Below are 20,546 nucleotides of genomic sequence, written 5' to 3'. Positions count from 1 at the left end.
ACCAAAGTAGACAAGCTACACAACCCAGTGCCATTCCAGATAGTAAATACACAAGAGATTCCCAACACAAGCACTTGTACACACACCATAAGCCAATACCATCACGCATATGTAACCAGAAAAACCTCATCATGGGAGCTGGTCTTTGAACCAATCCAACCAGTAAGAGACTCATCAGCAATTGAAGTCCCTTTGTCAAAAAGGCCGTGTGAAACTGGAATCCTTCCGAGCCAGAATTCCACCAGCACCAACAAACCCAAGCGTTTGGTGAACCTAAGCTAAACATTTGTCACTGCGGAATACCTAATGCCAAACGAATTGCAGGCAAGGGGATAGATCTCAACACTGCAATGCTCGGTGATTTTAGCCGACCTGCAAGTAGATAAAACCATTTTAAGACACACATGTATTGGTCAAAAATCTGGGCTGGACAATAGCATGACTTGGCAGATTTGCGCAAAAGCCTGAAAACAAAAAGTTGGGGCTCCTGCCCCATCTTTACCCCCAAAAAGATCTCTTTACTTTTCCTTGTAATTTATGGCGTTTCTACTCATGGCGACTGAAGTACTAGAACTAGCTCAGAAACACGAAGTTTGTATTCAATTTAGGCAAAGGTTATTCTGGTTATACAAAAACCAAGCTCTGATCGAATTACTGCTCGAGAAACGATCTATCTTTCCAAAGCAGAGAATGATTTACATATCAATTGACTCAAATACTATTTCTAGATCCTTAGGCATGAATAGACACATTATAAACATCCTTAAGAAAACAACAGACATTGAACTTGGTATCTGAGATGTATAAAGACAAGATAGCATTGGAAATCTTGAGGCTCAACAAAACAACATTTGGTTGCTGATATTTCACAACAAAAGATGTACCACTGAATCAAACCTCCTCAGTGCTTAGATTTTTATTACAAGGAGAACTGAACTCCTGTAGCTGACAGGTATTTCTGGGGGAGAGCACTGGTTTTCCCTCCAGCTGACATTCTATTGTTTCCCCAAAGCTGGGAGTAATAACTCTATTCAGAGTTCATGCCAATGTACACCTACCTGCTTAACACACCCATGCCCAAACCAGCAATATCTCAAGCTAATTCTCTTAAGCACCAGAAGCCAGACCAAAGCAGCCAACAAAGGGTGTAAATGGCTACTGGAAGGTAACTGGGTTGGAGCTACAGTCCTTGGTCAAGTCCCCAAACTACTACGAAGAGCTGCTTCTAAAAGACATCAAAATGTGGTTCCAGTGGCTGAGGTCTGTGAGAGACTGAAAATACTTCCATCTTGTAGAGACTTCTCCCACTCTATGCAGTGATACAAAACAAGCTCATCCGAGACTATTAAAAGGTATGCAAGAAATCAGTCAAAGTTACGGCGAGAACTCTTGGGAAAACTACTGCTTATAAAAGATAATTAAACTTTGATCACCACGTGATCAAAACTAATCAAACAAGGGATCTAGAGGTGCAGACATGCTGACAGCAAAGCTACGTCAGACTTACACACCATGATTCACAGGCGTACCTTAGGTTTCATTTCAGCTGATGGTATGCAACCTTTGTGCTCCTGAAAATTAAATGTATTCTTCTTAATTTAAATGAACATATGGAAATGTGATTGCCATACAAGTGGAAAATAAGTGTTAACCACCCACAGCTAAATTACTGTTCCATTTTATGCCACTGATGAAGCAACACATACAGTCAAATAACGGTACTGACATTTGAATCTATTTCTTCACTAAACCCCAGTATCATTTGCACCAAGACAGATGAGTGTATCTGGTAGAACTTCTGTGTTCTGTAATTCCTCTGTGCACAGAGATAAAAAAGTGGGAATGTGAGAAATGGGCTAGCAAGAGTCCTGCTATCTCCCATCAGGCCTTGAATTTCCACCAGAAATGGTGACCCTGGGGTAACATTCCAGGCCCGTCACTGGATTATTTTCTGTCATTTTATTTTGTTTGTGCCACAAGATGTCCCTCTCATGTCGTAATTTTCTTAATATAGTGTATTTATCTGGTACAACAGTTCCTAGTTTTTTCCTTTTGACATTATTTTCTCCCACACAGACCTATATCCAAAAGCTTTTCTTTTCTCCTCAATATTGTAAATGTCAAGCTCTTTACATTTTGGTATTATGAAGAACTTCCCCACTAAGAGCTCAACACTACCCAAGAGGTTCAGTAGTTGTATTAATCCTTTTGTAAAGCCTTGTCTGAGAAGTGGCTATTGCCCGTTTTGCTTTGGATCATGATTTTTTGGTTATTTATAACCTGTGTGGCTCACTTCACAAGTTTTCTACTCAACACCACTTTCCATCCACCTGGGATTGTCAAAAACATGAACTGTTTTCCCTGCAGATGTCCATTAAACCTGGAGCAAGTCCCCATGTCTCTTCTACCTTTGAGTGGCTGGGAGCCTGAAGATTAACAGCCGGAACCATGATTGCCAAAGCCCTACCAGGAACAGATGCCTCTCAAAGGGATTGTCTAGATCATTTTACCTAGAGTTTGCTTTCTGTCCTCAGTAGGGACATGACCTTAATTCACTGGGCTGGCTTTTATCCACACTCCCCACCACGAGCATGGCAATCTGGAGTTGCTAAAAGCTTTATTATTGCACACAGATGGTGTGCAAACTCTCAAAAGTAATCTGTGGAAACACCACAATGGTGAGACTTAGACACTACTGCAGTAACAAAAGCACAGAGTACAAAAACCCAGCTAGTGTTTAGTACAGACCTAAGGGCAAATAATTAATAAACACTGTCGTGATGACTAGAATGCAACAAGCACACCTTGTGGCACGGCTCCAACACCATTTTTAATGCACAACCCAGATTCAAGAAGAGACCTAGACGCAGCCTTCACTGGTAGAACACAACAGAAGACATTTCCTTTTCAATCACTGAGCAGCCACAGATCAAAAGCAAAGTAAAAAAAACACCCTTGCAGCAGTTAATTTGCAAAAGAAGGCAGAAAGAACTCAGATTTGCTGAGCACCACGGGCCAGAACTGCACGGGAAAGCAAACACCAGAAGCAATCCTGGGGTGCCTGCATCCAACCCCCTGTGCACAAGGGGAAAACAAATCCCTGACAGAGGCCAGAAGGTTTGGAAGCAGCTGTCAACACAGCTCCTTATTAATTGAGGGCTGCGCTACCGCATGGGGTCATGAAAAGCCTGGCGGAAATCAAACGCAGCGACAGGAATAGAGGTCAGCATTAAGAGAGAAGGGGCACTGGATTATGAGTACTCGAACAGGTTTATAGCATCTCCTGCTCGCACCGAGGAGCAAAGGTTTGTCATCAACTCCATGTGCTCCTGCACTACACCACAGCAGTTATTCTCAGGTAAACTGATCTCAGTGCATGGTAATGCAAATAACTGCATGCTTGCTACAGAAGAACTTCTATAGGTGACATGCAAGACATGGTGAAGCATGATGGGGACAGTAAGACAATAAATTATAAGGAACTCTTGCCTTCCCATAATTAACAAAAGTATTTTTTCCCCCCAGACACATTTACTTCTGTGCATTGCTGCATATTGACTGTAACCAAGCTGCTATTTTAAGAGCAGTAAGAATTAGTCACAGTAGAACTCCAAAATTATCAAATAATCTGTGAAAGGCATGGAAATAAAGACTTCAGGCCAAAGAGCACTCCAGCATTATTATACTTTTAGTACATACAGTGGGTCTGCAAACATTATCTTCCAGGGTCTTGAATTCATGTTCTCATCAGCCTCCCAAGCCACCTTTGCATCCTTTGCCAATTCTCATCTTTAGTACTTCCACACAGCCACTAATAACCTTTTCTGAAGCCTTACACTCCTCCCACTGCCTGCAGGTCGAAGAAATCACAGTTCCTCTGTGAACTGGGCAGGCACTGCTGCTCTCACAGCACCAACCTGTGTCCATTCTACAGAAACAGTCTGAGCCATTTTCGTATTTAAATCACAAGGCAAACTGCCTCAGTGATGGTCTAACATGGCACTCCCAAATTAAAGGCGACTGCTTTTTCACTTGCTTGAGCTGGTTATCACAGCATGTTGGTAGTAAACTACAGACCTCATATGACTCCATGAGCCTGAAATGGTCATTCTGTACTCATTTACTCCTGTTGTTTGATTTCTTAATTAGTTTCCACATGGAATGACCACTGCAGGTATAGGCAGTCCTTTTGCTGCAGTCAGCCTATGCTCCCTTTTACTTGGACTCTGGAGATGCTTCCAACACATTTGACCCAGGTTATTTCCTTTGCCTCTGCCAAATGTAAATGAGTGGAGAGGTTTCACAGATTTAAAAATGACATGTTACACTATTCCTCCTAGCTCACAAAGATAGTAGCAGTACATGTCACCAACTGTGCCACAGAGATCATCTTTTCCATTCTGATACAAAAACATTGAAACAGAGAAACAAGTGACACCGTCAGCTACTCACCAGGCAATTAAAATCACACAACAGGGTAACTGTGATACACTCCGTGCCAGAGCACTCAAACTCCACATTATTTGTATGATTTATTCACCATAAAATCCAAGTTATAGCTCTGCAATGCATGTACCAATATAAGGAATTCAGATCAAGTTTCTTCTATATTCCAGAAGTATGTGAAAGTACTTATGGCAGGACATTTTTAGCTAATCTAACATGATTCATTCAAATCACGTAGGATCCTGACTGCATGATTCCAGCAGAAACTGAGTTTAATTTCAGAAGCCCTCTTGCCCTCAGAATCAGGTCTTTAACTGCTCCTTGCAAATCTGTGCCATCAGAACATAGATACACAGGGACTGATTCAGTTGTTTTGCTTTTTTAACTGGTAAATAATTAATTTCTGTTATATTTGTACTACAGTTGCATCGTCAGTAATTTCCAATTCAGTCCTTCTGGACTTGCATGTTTGATGAAAGCAGTAAAACACCATATATTTATACAGATTGTGGTCAAATCCAAACTAACACATCGGTTTTCTGGATGAGGAAGTGACATCTCATTTTGTGACCCATTTCTTACTCTAGAACTCTGAGAAACACCAAATGATGTCTGCATATTCAATTCTTATTTCTCTACGCTACCAAGCTCAATATGCAAGGTGAGAAGCTTAAAAACTGCTGTCTAGTGCAAAAATGTCCAAAGCGTTCTGTTTTTCCTATCAAGAAAAGGCTGCAGTTTCAACTAGTGTTGAATTTTTAGCATAAATATTGAGACAACAGAGCAAAATGCAGCTTTCATTCAGGAAAACCAACCAAGCAAAGGAAATGAGCTCCCCGAGTCAATTCTGAAAGCACTTAATAGAATACAAATTTCTGACAAGCTAACTCAGAACTCAGGTGAGTGAAGCAGAAACACTAAAAAGAGAGCACTCTAAGCAGAGATAATGCCACAACTGGCACTGTATGTTGTTTTTTTTTGTTGAAGGGAGGACTGCATTACACTTACTAGTTGTTATCCTATGTTCAGATACACTCATGAACCTTTAAGCAAGAGAATACATGCTGAGAAGTCTCTGTACTTCCATTCCTTAAGCTATAAAGGGGGAAAAAAGAAGAAAAAAGATCTTCTACCTTTGTGATGAGAATTCGGTACTTCTCCACCAGATGATCATTGTTATGACACCCTGCCAGCAACTGCCACACTTCGCCTCTTAAGGCCTCAGGGACACCACTTCTCACCAATGCTGACAACGTCTTCGGCCTCACGCTCAAATTGAGGTGCCTGGGTGTAGGGGAAGGCATGGTTACTATTACCGAGATACAAATAAATGAGTAGATGAAGGCACTGTTACTCTTATCCAGATACAAATAAACGACTACATGAGCAACAACTGATGTGTTATATCAAACATGTCAAATGACAGGAATTTCAAGACAGTCCATATGTTGCCAGAGTAAGTGAAATTCAAGTTATAAAAAAAACTCCAAAACACATTTGGAGAAGCTCTTTCCAAATTATTTCCTTGATTCCCATTAGATTTAAATATAATATAAATATATAAATCACTTAACAAACTGAAACACACCAGTAAAAACTAGAAGCGGAGGGCAGATTCCCACACTGTGTAAAATTCTAATCAGAACAAGAATTAGTTTGCAAATGCCTATGCTGCTCTCCTGACTTCCTACACGCAGGCAGGGGGATGACCTTCCAGGTGAGGAGGGTGAGAGGACAGGCAAACAGAGCTGTAAAAAAGACCTCATATGGGTACCTAACTACATGGAATCATAATCTTAAAACAGGTTTGGGTTGGAAGGGACCATAAAGCTCATGCAGTTCCAAACCCCTGACACAGGCAGGGACTCCTAATGCTAGAGCAGCTTGCTCCAAGCCCTGTCCAACCGGACCCTGAACACTGACAGGGATGGAGCATTTACGACTTCCTTGGACAGCTTGTTCCAGCACCTCAGCACCCTCACAGGGAAGAGCTTCTGCCTAAGGGCTCATCTCAGTCTCCCCTCTGGCAGGTTAAAGCCATTCCCCTTGGCCTGTCCCTACAGGCCCTTGTCCAAAGCCCCTCTCCAGGTTTCCTGGAGCCCCTTTAGGCACTGGAGCTGCTCTAAGGTCTCCCCTTCAGGACCCTTCTCTTCTCCAGGCTGAACCAGCCCAGCTCTCTCAGCCTGGCTCCAGAGCAGAGCTGCTCCAGCCCTCGCAGCATCTCCATTGCCTCCTCTGGACTCGCTCCAGCAGCTCCACGTCCCTCTTGTGCTGTTGCCCCAGAGCTGGACACAGGACTGCAGGGGGGTCTCCTCACAGTAGAGGGGGAGAATCCCCTCCGTCGACCTCCTGGACACGCTCCTTTTGAGCGCATCCTGCGTTTAAGCAGCTTCCACTGTACAAGCTGCTCAGTCCCATCTAAACAGCTTTTCCAAGGGAGCCCAGTAACAGCTCATAAATTACAGCACTAACTTCAAAAAACTAAACCTACATCTAATTTATGCAGTTACAGAAAGTTGAGCTGAAAAGTCCATTTGTGGCTTATACATAAAATCCCCAGAAAACAGAGGATTTAAAAAAATCAGTTTTTCTGCAGTTACTAAAACCAAACTTCTAGGTAAAATGATTAAAAGGAGTGACAGACAAAGCAGTCCTATTAATTACATTATCTTATTAATAATAAACTGGTATTTAATGATTTTTATTAACAGCCTAACAGATACGTGGATGATAATTTTACACAGACTGGGATTCCTTGTTGCCTTTCTTCAGTGTACAGTGTTCCAGCACAGCAGAAGACTGACAATGTGGGTATTTGAATCAGTATATACTGGACAGAACCTGGCACCATAATGTTTGCCTTCACTTTGCTGTCTCTAAACAAAATAAACTGAAATAGAGATAACATTAGATAATAATTTTATTTATATCTATATACATTCATATCTATAAACATATACCATATTAAGAGAGCACTTATTATACCTTTGTAATATATAAATATATAAAAATATTTATATAAACCACTTGTTGCACATAAACAGTTCTTTGTAAAGGTCCATAAAACTGCTTTGCCTTAATCTCAGATGAACATAAGTACATCAGTAATTCCAAGAAATGGGAACTTCTTTGAACCATCAGGCTGTAGACTAAAAGCCACTGGATTCTTCCAAACTATTGTGAAATGAGAAGACTCTGTGACTCAGCAGTTATGAGATGTGAGCCAAGTATTATTTAGAAATCCCAAAATACCAATGCACATTTAATTACTAACAAATCTAATTACAGGATTCTGAAAAGTAGCATGAAACCACCTGAACTCCAATTTTTATGACTTTCAATCCTCTTATGTTAAAAGCTCAAGGATCATTACTTCCAAATACTCGCTTTTCTTTAAGAAGGAAAGCCCTTTAACGCATATTAAAGTCATTGCCAGCATTAGCACAGAAACTCTTCATATCCTCTTAGAGCTGCCAAAACATTTTCAATGGGTGTCAGGTGGCTGAATTATCTTTGAGCCCTTGGAAGGATTACAGAAAAAAATCAAGTTGAAAGAAACTTTCTCGCAGCAGCAGATGCACAGAGCTCATCTGGTGAAGATGTTTCTGCAAGTCTAGGAGAGGCAGGGAAAGGGACCCTGTAGCAGTTTACCACATTCCCCTTCTGATGAAGGTGTCTATTTCTGATGTCCTCTTTCTTACCAAATTAGTGCAATATATTAGTGCAAAACCAAACTGGAAGTAAAAGTACTTATTCAAATAAGTACTAAGTAACCGCAGAAAATAATGCTAAATTGGTCTAATCTCAATTTAAAGAGAATCCTGGCTGAGTGCTCACACTAATGCTTTGCTTCATCTAAAGGGCATGACTTATTCTAAGCTCTGTGTCCTACTCTTCAGATCTAATATTCTGTTCAGATCTTTTATGTGCTGTACAGCCCTTGCCCTGCTCCTCAGTTAACATTAGGAAGCAGAAGGCAACAACCAAAGCCAGAGTCAAAACGCAGCATATGTCAGCTCAGTGTGATGCTGTGTCTGTCATCTCCCTTTGTAGGGGAGAAAAAAAACCAACCCACATCACAAAACAACCTGAATTTTGCAGTAATCAGCATCACTTTCTTAGAACTGCTCAGGCTACTTCAAGATGAATAAAAGATCCTTCATGGAAGAGGACAGGTGTTGCATAAGCAACTTGACTGTCAAGAAACTCTTCTTATAAATTGGCATTTTCTAGGAAAAAAACAGAAGAGCTCATGTACTTCCTTCTTGGCAGGCTCTGGATCCATCTTCCTTTAGATAAGGGAGGAAAAGCATCTTTGCTATCCAAGTACAAATCTCCCATATTCTTAAGCTACAGTTGCCATGATATGACAAGCTGCAGGAAAAAGTGGCTGTGAACTAGATCAGAATTACAAAGAAATGAAGAAATCAGAAAACACAAAGCCAGAGAATAAGGGGTGTTGTGAGGACGATAGAGGATTAAATCCATACTAATCTCATCTCAGCTGGCTTCTGGAAATAAGAAAAACTCCAAGCAGAAGGAGCCAACAGAATGAGAATATTCAGGATTGCCATTTTCAGAATGTGATTTTGCCACTTACCATTTGGACAGCAGCTCTCCCCACGTCTCAAGGATTTTTTCTGCACACTCTTTGGAAACATCTCCAGAACCACTTAAGAGTGGTTCATCATTGTCTGCCAACAGAACAGAGGAGATGCTATGAGATCAACAGCCATTACTGTACTTCTACAGATTTAAATGCTGCTCTCTTAACTGTATCAGTGTGTGGCAAGAACAACTCCCCCTCATTTATGGATGCAGTACTTGTGTGCTTGACATAAGAGAAGGCAGAAGTAGACTTTTCTCAGAAGCACACAGTGATGTGACAAGAGGCAGAAGATAAGCAACAACGTGTGAAATTCTGGTTAAAAATCAGGAAAACAATTCACCATGAGGGTGGCCAAACTGATACAAGGGCCCAGAAGAGTTGTGGAAATATCGTCAGTGGAGATGGTGAACACACAACAGCACAAGGTGCCCAACAGTGTTGGACTCTGGCTGGAGTCATACTGGGTGGGAGGCACAATTACGAGCCTCCAGGAGTCCCTTCCCACTGAAGTGATTCTAGTTTTCTACCTCAAACACACAACTTTCTGCATGTGAAAAGCTGCAGTACTATAAAAGCAAAAAAGACAGTAAAATCAACATAGTTCCACTGAGCAGCCACAGCCCTGCCATGTTGTTGCAGGTCCATGGGAGTCCACAGGGCGTTTTACTTCACTGTTTGGTACTTTTACTTCGAAAGCCAGGACTTTTTGGTGACTTCCTTGGCTTAAATTAAATAGCTTTTTGAATGAAATGTGCTCAAAAATGCAGTGGAGGGGGAGGATGAGCATAATCACGGGAACTCTTTTTGAAACTAACACTGTATTCCCAGGTATTTTTAAACATTCACAGCAAGTATCATACACAAAAGCTACATTTCACTGATACAGTCAATACTGGGTTTGCATTACTGACAAATTATATTTTTCCATTAAATCTATGCTTTCTCAACTGACACCTGAACTTGTCAGCAAACTCTTGCAATGCTGCAAGTCATATCAACTGCAAACAAAACGGATCTTCCGGGTCTAGAAAAGAATACCACAGGGATTTAATGCAGTGGTTAGAGACTGTTAATGCTTTGCAAAGGAGTTCATTTACAAACCAACTTTCCCTCCTTCTCCTCTCCCCCCCCCCACTGTCCCCTCAGATACAAGGAAATTAAAAGCACAGAAGGGAAATCATTCACCCCAGGCCACATAGAAGGCCAGCAGAGAAGTGAAAAAGCAGAAACTCAAGTCATCTCCATTTCAGCTCAGAGCTGCGGGGCCAGATGTTTATATACTCAGAACTTGTCCATAGTTTGGTTTAAGAAAACCTTTAAAAAGCAGAAAAAAAGGTATTGAAAATGCATTCAGTTTCAAGGTGGGCAGGTCCTGGTATAGTTTTACTTATTACAGATGGCTCCACTTTCCCCTTCACTAAAACATGCTGCTTGCTTTTATTCCCAAATAATATCAGCTTCTCATTTTTGCTCTCAAATCCACTCACAGCTGCCTGGGAAGGGGCAGAAGCTACATGTTAATGTCAAATTTTTAGCAGCCTCTTTTCACATTGTTCCAAATATATCACACTGGAGGCTTCAGGAGGCCTGAGCTGAGAAAAGCAGAGACACAGAAGTGTCAGACAAGGGAGAGGCTGATCCAGGAATGGGGGGGTACTAGTTATTGAATACAGCATTAAAGCAAGGGCAAAAAACCATCAGTAGACCAGATTCCAAGTGGAAAGGAGTTGACATGTTTCATAACTATGTTATTTACCAACTGCCCTTCCTCTTGAAGTACACAAAGTGTAAATCCACTTCTTACCTTCCTCTTCATCATCCTCTGGAGGAGAAGGAATCATGGAGCCCTGTGACCCAGACTGGGGCAGACGGAGAGAGGGGCTGGCTGTAGTTTTTCTTCTCTCTCTTTCTGATTCACTTTCTAAACACACAACCTCATACAGCGTGTCCGAGTTATTCTTTCTGTCCTTTTGCTTTATCTAGGAAAAAAAGTTTTGTTTTACTGAGAAAAGCTATATAAAAATGCCCAGATTACCTCATATTGCTCTGCCTTCTCCTTCTGGAATAGGAGAGCTGAGAAACAATTTTCATCCCATTCTACAGTGAGGAATGTTCAACCCTTGCAGCACATTTATTCACTGTGCAACCCTGCAAGGGTTGAGTAATGCTTCCAAGTCTCGTATCTGTGTATACACTGCTGCAGGAACACAAACTGTTGAGTCCCAAAGTCTGTTAAGTGGCTCTATTTTCTCCTTAATTTTCAATACTTTGATACCTTCCTTTCCCTGAAAGGAATATCTTTTGTGAAGTGGTTCTAAAATTTGAATACAGTCTAAGGATTTATAACTTCTTTTTTCATAAAGGGATAAAAATAGAGTAGAAAAGGGAAGGTGAAGAAAAGAGGGAAATAAGGTTTGTAATTATACTCCACACTAAGCTCCCAGTGCTCAATTTTATCCTTTGGAGTATGAAAAATGAAGAGAAATGCAGCAAAACTAAAAATGACTGAATCAAATGTAATCTGAGCAAATCAAACCCCTCTGCTTCCACCATTTCCGAATAAAGAAACACTGCCAAAGCAAGATAAGCCAATTCTACACAGCTGTATTTTTAATAGGCTAATCATCACTCCACAGAAACAGGTTTCCCTTCCAGGCTTATCAGGCAGTACATTCTATATTTGTTGCTTACACTATGAATTTTGATAATCTTCCATTAGTAAACACTGGAAGTTGGATAACTTGACAGTGCCTGTGGAAAAGAGAATTGCCTGAGATAAGTCACAATGCCTGTGAATTTGGTAAGACAAAAGATACAGAATTAGCTAAGCAAGATAAGCTTCCTTTACACTGCCAAACAGAAAAGGCACCTTCTGGAGGGTGTGGAATATTTATAGCCCAACAGCCTTAACTGTTCAACATCTCCATGCTCCACCTCAAAAATATCCTAAATCAAATGACTGATCTCATCCCTGAAGAATTTTTCCACCTTAAATCTTGACGGAAAGTTTCCAAAATGTGTATTCATATTTTACATAAAAAAAATAGGACATACACTAGAAAGAATCCTTAGAGAACCACATAGTTGTTAGTAGCATGATGCTATTATCTGCTAGCACTTTAACCCAGGTGCAGAAAGAACTAAGAAAAGCCTCTTATTTCATTTAAAACCTGTTTAAGAAAAAGCACTTATCAAGAAATCAGGACTCCAACCTGCTTTTTTGGGCTGCACCCAGCATTATTAAACCTTACATCCACAGTGATATTTGCTTCTAAGTATTGCCATTTCTTTAAACAGGATTGTCATTTTAGAAGAGTAATTTCTAAAGCTGGAGAATGCTACTGCAAGTACATCATCTCTTTCAGAGACTTTGACCTTCAACTTTTCAGCCTTGAGACCCAGTTATTGCCTTGTACTGCTATTATGAATATCCTGGGCAGAAATAATCCTTTCCTTTTTAGTAGAGAGGCAAAAATAAGTTGGAAAAAACAGTAAAAGTTTTTAACAAGTTCTAAGGATTTTTTGTGGTTGCTTAGGTTCCCCCCAACCCCCCAGGGCAAACCTGGGCTATGGGTGAAATCTCTGCTTCCAACCATGCACAAGGGGGAAACAGACTTGCACAAAAAAAAAGGGAGGGGGAAGAAAAAAAGTTGGACTTCTATGATAAAAATGAATTTAGTGACACATCAGATAGCATGTCACCAGGATTATACTGAAGCCTTTTTTTCTTCTTAGCCCTTAATTCTACGTATTTGCCCCACTATACCCTTACGCAAGCAACTTTCAGCATAGGTCCAGTTCATGGGTAAATCCCCTGTTCCTTTCATTTCTGTGGTTTGTCTGGAAAATCCATAAGCCTCTCTATAACCTCAGAGCCTCATCAAAGCTACCAAAATTTGCCTTGAAATGAGGACACCCAGCTTTTTATGGGAACTTTCTATAGCAGCAACAATTAGCATAATGAAGGACAGCTTTTCTACAACTGAGGGGCATTTATTGTACCTCTTTGATTCAGGAGCAAAATACAGAAATATGAACATTAGTAAAGGTTTTACCAATCATAGGTAGGAACCACCACAGTTAAATTCCATCTGTCTGCAGGCACTAATAACTACAATTCAATCCTTTACCTCCAGTGCATTTATATTGATCCAGCATTATACCACAAACCTACCCCTCCAGTATCGAAACAACATAATTGACTGTGCCACAGTTATACTCAGAAAACAAGCCTGCAACTCCCATATTAAGTGTACACTATTATTTAAGTGTTACCTGTTTCAGTTTTAGGAAGAAATTTTCAGTAGAGCTACGTTTGCTGAAGGGCCAGAACAATCTCTCATTAGGTGAACAAACTCTGACTTTAGTCTCCAGAATGAAGCGAACAGGTTCCTGAACCTCTGTTATCACCAAATCCACAGCAGTAGTCATGAACAGTACTTTATCTAGAGAGAAAAAAAAAACAAAGCAGTTATGAAAAGAAATATTTCAAATAAAATATTCCATAACCTCTTTCCCAGTAACATGAAAGCAAAAAAGAAATTTATTTCCGCAGAACTCAGTTTTTTCTGTAATCTAACATCTCAGAACCCTCCAAGTTTCAAAACAGGAAGATGACTTTGCACTGTCCACTACAGACTAGGGAAACTTAACTCTTTGAGACAAGAAAATGATCTTGTTAAAGCAAGTAAAAATTCTGCTTTGTCAAAGAAGAACCTTCATTAAATCTGCGTACTTGACTCCACTGTGCAGATCTCTTGCCATCTTGTCTAATTACATTGTAGCTGTTTTCTGGTTTTAGGAGTTCCTTAGGCAACACTCAGCTGTGAAATTCAGAAAATTGACTCTACAGCATGATGCTCCAAAAGGAGGCAACTGCACCCAGTGACCTGAGATCTCTGCTGGCACTACATGATAAATTGTGCCCTTTAAGTAGGATGGCATCCAATCTAGCAGCAGATTGTACCCAGCAGCTGACTTTTATGACTTTGCCCAGTCAATTCCCATTAACTTCCCCAACCTTTGACATGCAGCTGTGACAACAGATTGAAAAGATGGTAATTCAGCTGACACCTTGAAAGAAGTAATGGCAGATCTGTTTCAGGACTCAACAGAGCAACGCAGCATCGGCTATTTTCAGATTACAGTTGGGTTACTATCATTTTCACAGGTACAAGAATCCTCATGTAACTAAAAACTAGGATTCAGGAAAATCTGAACTGACCACAGAAACTAAGCAAGGAAGAAATCTGCCACAGTCATTTAGTGCAATTCTCAGTGGGATTCTTAAGAAGCCCTAATGCTGTGCAGAGCATCTGCATCCTGTGACCACACCTATACAGCCTCCTACTAGGATACAGTCATTCTTACAAGGTATTATTACTGAACACAGAATAATACCTGAACAAGGTATTATTACTGAACACTTCTAGCCTTCTATTTTGTTTAGCTCTCTATGTTACATCTGGCATCCTACTTTCGGAGGATATATCCCATACTATGAAAGTCTTCTTATGGGATTCATCTTAAAAGAAAAGAGACCTGATCCAATGCCTGCTGTGTGGGTCATTTCCCCTGGCTAGGGATAATACCTGGCAAACTTCCTACCTTTTGGTGTTTCTTCATTTACAAATTGGAAGTGTGGAGATTTTTGATTCCAGCTCCCAGTGATCACGTATGATTTCCCATCAGAACTTTTACCCATGGACTCCTGGAAACAAGGTAAGTTTATGGATATTTAAATTAAAGAAATCTCTGTATTATGAAGTCTCAGCCCCATAAAGCACCTACTGCACTGGCAAGAGAAAGGCAAGCACCTGAAGTCCATGTGACAGTCCTGTAACAGAGACAAAAGAATAGCATTCTCATGCAATCTTTGGTCTCCTTGCTGATAACACAAAAAGGCCAATTAATACTACTTGTTGCATTTATATGTGGTATGAACATCTGTCTAGAGAGACCTGAAGATCAAAAGCTCATTTTGGAAGTGACCACTTGGCAGCAGATTGCAGCTCACAAAGTGTATGTGAGATCACAGGCGAGTACTCTAGAAACAAACACCTTTCTAAGCTTCGTTTAAGTTGTTCTGGAAAATCCAAGGCAACCCAGTCATTCTGGCCTCATTTTGCATCATTCAATCTCTGAATGGCAGCTGCTTGAATGGTAAAGTATTTAAATGTATGACGCTTTAATTATGAACTTAGGGGATGTAGTTTATTGCTCTAATACAAGAAAACATTAAAACAGAACACTTTTACAAGCTGCTGAACTTCTAAACCTGGCAGAGGTTTCACACATAATGAAAGATCCTTACCAAATCTAAAAGGTGCATGTCGCCGCTCCGAACATCCTTCCCACGGCTGAGGAGGAGGCCAAAACACCTGCAAAGCCAGGCAAATACAAACCATTAACATTCCTTAGCTAAACACTCGCTGTCATACATCACAAACAGCCCATGAATCCAATCAGAAGTCAACAAACACTGACATCTGAAAGCAGCAGGAAGCATGTCAAACAAAACAATGTCAAGTCAGTATTAAAAATGCCAAGCAAGCTTTCACGAAGGTATTGACAATGTGATTTTATTGCCTACAGTAGCCTGGGAAGTTGTTCAATTACCTTTGTTTGCAAGAACAGATAAAACAGACGCTGCTAACAAGAGTTCCCCATCCCCAGGACAACTTCGCCTGCATCCTTCTTCCCTTCATTTTTTTTCCTTTGAGGGGAGACACATTTACATAGAAGCTACCCTTTGATACAGACAAGAATCAGATGAAGTGCAAGGACTTGTCTTTCATGGTTTCAATTTGCAAAGACTTTTGGGCCACAGAGGAGTACTTCACTTCATCCTCTGGTTTACCACAGTCCTGTATTACATTTCAGACTTCAAAGCCTGGCAGAAGCTGTGTCTCTCTTCTGCAGCATGAGCAGCACTAAACTGTCAGCAGTCAAAACCCACTCATTTCTAAGCAGTGACAGATTTGATCAAAAATGTAAAGAAGTTTTAGAATCAATGAACTTACCTCTCAATAGCAAGCTCTTTATTAGTGGTCTGTTGGACGTAAATCACTATCTTCTTATCGATCCCTTGGCGGAGTTTAAAGCATTGCCTGTCCTTGTCTTTGGGAACCGCACTGTTATTTACCAGGAAAGGAAACAAAACAACTCAGCATCATTTATCTGTATTCCTTGCATGAACCAAAATCAGCATCAGACCTTTGGTGAAGCCAGCTTCTTACACAAAAGCACTCAAGACCTTTCTTCCTTGCACACTGCAATGAGTAACATGAAAGAAACAGCAACATAATTAGGTGCTGTTATTTTATCATCATTAGGTGAAAACCAAGAACATTTTGCTTTCAAAACAAAACCTGCAATTTTATACTGCCTGGTGTAGTGTTGTGAGACTTCCAGCAGCATTTTAAGGAAGTTTCTAAATATTGATTCTCTATGTAACGTGCAAGTAGGAGCTGTTAAGCAATTATTGCTCTCTTCCACCAGGGAGGTAACTGCTGGGAACATAAGCCAACAAACCAGAAGAGTGCACCAACCTTCAGACTATTTCCCTTATTTTTTTCTCTAGAGCCCCTTCTAAATGCTGCAAAAAGAGGGGATAAACCTAATTACACTTGAATGCCAATACATACACAGAAGTTTTACTAAAAGTATTCCTGTTGAGCAGCACAGCTACACTAAATACTGGACAAATTGAGCTTCTTGGGGTTTGACTTTATAAGTCAACCGCATGTTCAGTTTTCCCTTGGATATAAAAAAATAGTCCTTATTTTATGTCAGACTTGCAAACTGTGCATTATTACCCCCCAAGAGCTGCAAAATGGACTGTGGAGTATTGCCCACAGTTTAACACCTCCGCTAAAATCTGGGTTTATGTTCTGTCAGCAGGTGCTAGTGCAGGCCAGGGAATGGCAGACTGCCTTGAACTGTCAGCAGGAGTTTTGTCTCCGGGGCCAGGACAGAGGATTTGCACACTTAGAGCCAGCACATGAAGTCAGACCTCATTTTCCCAGCATGACAGAAATGTATTAGTAGTGACCCAGGGTGACAAGTGAAGGTAGATGAGCCAAGACAGGATCAGGTACTTTAAAGACTGAGATCAGAGCCTGAGTGTGTGGAAAGTGTTCTCCCAGCTTCCAGGTGAGCACAGGTCTGCACGTGAAAGGTCATACAAGGATTAGTGTCAAGCTGACAAAGCTTGTTACTTGAACTAAAACCTGTACTATTTAACCAATGTCAGTGGGATTCTGCTTAGCTGGAAGCAAAATCCACTTTTCCTTCACCTTCTATAGAGTAGGGACATAGCTTTTAAACAAATGCCCTGCTTCACTCCTAATGCAAGTGGATTTTTGTGGCTGAAGAGATCTTTGGATACATCGCCACAGCAAAGGCTGAGGTTCAGCCTACAGTCCAAGCTGGCTAGGATGGAAACAGCTCTTAGCCGCACAACTTCTGGAAGCCACGTAAGCATCAAATCCTGGGCTGGCTTACACTGCCTGCACTGCTGGGGCCGTGCTGGCATTGGTACCAAGCCAGAAAGACTAAGCATCACCGGGTGTATCACAGTGTGCTACTTTTACCTGCTGTGCACCCCAGTGGCCACTGTCACATCCAAGAACCATCAGTATCTTTCAGGACCAAAGTCAGGCCTGAGATATATATTTTTTCAGTTTCAACACTTAAGCAGTTCTTTGGAGTGCTGAATAAATACTGGATTATTAAATGGAATTTATTTAATAAGTAAAAATTGAGCTGGATGTAAATCCAAGAAGATTCTCTGAAGCTGTGGCTAGGAGCCAACGTGCTCAACAAGTCAGAGTATTTGGCAGACATGCTGTAATGAAATAACGACACTTCAGCAATTAACAGAACACTATAAATGGTCACATAAAACATGAGGGCACTGTGTATAGGCAAAGCAGAAAGAAAAACCAATTTAGCATTAACTATAAAAGGTCTCTTTAGAAACCAAGGTTATCCACCACCAGACTTCATGTGAAAACAGCATTAGCCCATACAAGATGAAAAGCTGCTCTAATACTCTCACCCTACACACACCCACTTGCTGGTAACACCTGGTTTGGGGGGACGGAGGGAAGAGGGAAAAAATAAATTTAATTGAGAACTTGGTCAGAAAACAGAACCAGTTAGAAGCAAGATTTGTTCATAAAGCTTTTCTGACACTGATAGAGAAACACTACTTCACAGATCAGAACAGGCGAGTATTTTAAGGAAACAGATCACTGTAAACCCAAGGAGAACTGATACTGATGATCTTAGATAAATGTGAATTCTGCCTTTTCTGCTTTCAGTAACTATTTGTCAGAGTTTCTAATTTTCTCTGTCTTTTTTCATGAGACTTTATTAAAAGATTCATTTAAATTTGAATAGGAAACTTTCAAAAAGGGGACTTAGGGACCACTTCAGACTCACTCTCTCTATTAGCTCACTTTCTAACAGAACCAGATGCTGTATGCACAGAAATGAAGAATCTGCACCTGAAATAACCTTTCCCATCATCTTCTTTGATTTCCAGTGACACGGAGAAGGTGAAAATATCACTGTCTGGAGTCTGGGGGGTGGCAATGGCTGAGAGTGGCGTTTGCTTGGCAGAGCGACGGAAGGCAGTGGCAAAGCTGTACAGTATTCGGCTCACCTGTGTTTAGACAGCACCAGAGAGAGATCAGAAAGCTACAGACATACCGGGTGTAGCAGGTGAACCTACCTGAATTTTCACTAAACAATAGAATGAGAAGCAATTGTATGAAAATAATTCTGTTTTAGCATCTTTAACTGCTTTTCTACACTTCTTAAGAGGATAAACTATTAAACGTGCATTTCGTATCTGAGGTTTCTACAGTTATCTTAACTTGGGGTAGAAAAAAGACAAAAGTGATTAATTATACTACTCCTAAAGTGCCTGAAACACTTCCCTTTCATTTCAGTAATAATGTTTACATGTACATCATCATCATTCGACAGAATTTCAACTTACAGCCTCTTGGATTTCACATCTGAAGACATGGATCCTGAAGAGTTCTGCATTGTAATGGCTTTCAGTGAAAGCAAAGCAATCACTTTCAGGGGTCCCATCATGCCCTCGTACACAGAAAAGGATTTTATAGATTGGATAATTTGCTATTTCCGTGTTTGTCTGAGGATCTAGAAGTCTGTTAAAATAGAGAGAGAAAAACGCACACACAAAGCTTGCACCTTTAGAAGAATTATTTCAACCAGATATTAACTTGCAAGCTTTAACAACTTCATCACTACTGGAGAAAATACATCCCAATGAAACTAACTCTTGACTGTCATTTACTGTGAAGCTTGAGCAGAATAATTATATTTAAACTGAACAGCATAAAAAAGCACAATGCAACAGACATTTGCACCAGTCATTTCCCTGTAGTTTTCAGGGCTTAGCCTTCAAAAAGCTACACTAACATGCAGCAGTGGATAGACTCATCCCTCGTCCCTGCACACAGTCACAGAGTACACCTGAGCAAGCTTCATACCTCACTGTTCCTTCAGAGACATTAGGCACTGACAGGGTCACATCTAGAGAAATCTGGCACTGGCTTCGTAAGATGGACATCATTCTGAGGGCTTCCACTTCACTCCGGGGAGCGTTCACAGAGGCACAGCCTAAGTAGGTGAGCTTGCTGAACACCACGCTGTCCTCATCTGTCATAGGTGTAAAAGGGCTCAAATCCTCACAGTCTAGGGTGAGACAAAGTTGAACGTAAGAAGCAAGACAAGGTATATGGAAGTAAATTATCAGAGATTGACTCATCACTAAGTATATGACAAAAGTGTTAAAGAAAGTCAGGTCAGGCCAAAATACTACAGAAAAACCCTGCCTGAAGGCGAGTTACTGATGGCAGAGAGCAACTCAGCTATCCCAACTCTACAACCAGTTTGCTCAGAGGGCCTCATTTAAGAGCGAACTGCTCTTCATTACAGCAATAAGATACACAGCTGAGCTAAACAGACTGATATTTTATACACCCAGGCAAGTAAGCATAATATTTCTGCAGTAACAAGTACTTTCAGAAGAGAGGCCAGTTCAGTATACATTAACTCCTGCATCACATAACCTGGCATTTACTGCACTAGGTAATTACGATGGGAGAAACAAGGACAGGGTGGTGCACATGCCTGTATCTGAATTCTCATTCCTTTCTCCACAAAAAGCTAGCCCACAAGATGCCATCAGGCATTCCCCTTTTATTTCTAACCTCCCTGGGATGGTTTCACTGGCAAACTCATTTCTGGTTTCTGGAGTCCTGCCACCGACACTGGGTTAATGGTAGAGGATGCTGAAGCTTCGAGGACAACAGGTTCGTCCCCATCTCCATCAGTTCTAACTTCATCTCCATGGTCCCGGTCACTTGACTGATCTTCCATGAGTGGGTCCATCAACACGTCTTCAAGCTCCCTCTGCAGCTGCTGTTCGCTTCCATTCCCCACAATCTAA

The 20,546-nt window shown here is 40.9% G+C and overlaps 1 protein-coding gene across 3 annotated transcripts in view; it reads right to left on the bottom strand.

Annotated features, from left to right (window-relative positions):
- The window catches only part of RABGAP1 (RAB GTPase activating protein 1), a 68,905-nt gene that overhangs the window by 35,487 nt on the left and 12,872 nt on the right, over window positions 1-20,546 (bottom strand). For all 3 annotated transcript variants that reach the window (XM_061476526.1, XM_061476525.1, XM_061476527.1), the window contains 11 exons: window positions 20,308-20,542; window positions 19,585-19,789; window positions 19,065-19,239; window positions 18,568-18,725; window positions 16,078-16,188; window positions 15,369-15,435; window positions 14,663-14,765; window positions 13,331-13,500; window positions 10,860-11,034; window positions 9,047-9,140; window positions 5,580-5,730 (listed from right to left, as the gene is read on the bottom strand). In XM_061476526.1, the coding sequence (XP_061332510.1) occupies window positions 5,580-5,730; window positions 9,047-9,140; window positions 10,860-11,034; window positions 13,331-13,500; window positions 14,663-14,765; window positions 15,369-15,435; window positions 16,078-16,188; window positions 18,568-18,725; window positions 19,065-19,239; window positions 19,585-19,789; window positions 20,308-20,542 (1,644 nt within the window). The remainder of the gene's footprint in view (window positions 1-5,579; window positions 5,731-9,046; window positions 9,141-10,859; window positions 11,035-13,330; window positions 13,501-14,662; window positions 14,766-15,368; window positions 15,436-16,077; window positions 16,189-18,567; window positions 18,726-19,064; window positions 19,240-19,584; window positions 19,790-20,307; window positions 20,543-20,546) is intronic.

This window comes from Pezoporus flaviventris, unplaced genomic scaffold (assembly GCF_033815535.1).
Source record: "Pezoporus flaviventris isolate CSIRO_AGI_PZ_B2104156 unplaced genomic scaffold, CSIRO_AGI_Pfla_v1 ptg000097l, whole genome shotgun sequence".
In the NCBI taxonomy this organism is placed as follows: domain Eukaryota; kingdom Metazoa; phylum Chordata; class Aves; order Psittaciformes; family Psittacidae; genus Pezoporus; species Pezoporus flaviventris.
The sequence above is the reverse complement of the archived record's forward strand: the minus strand, read 5'-3'. Positions and strand labels throughout refer to the sequence as shown.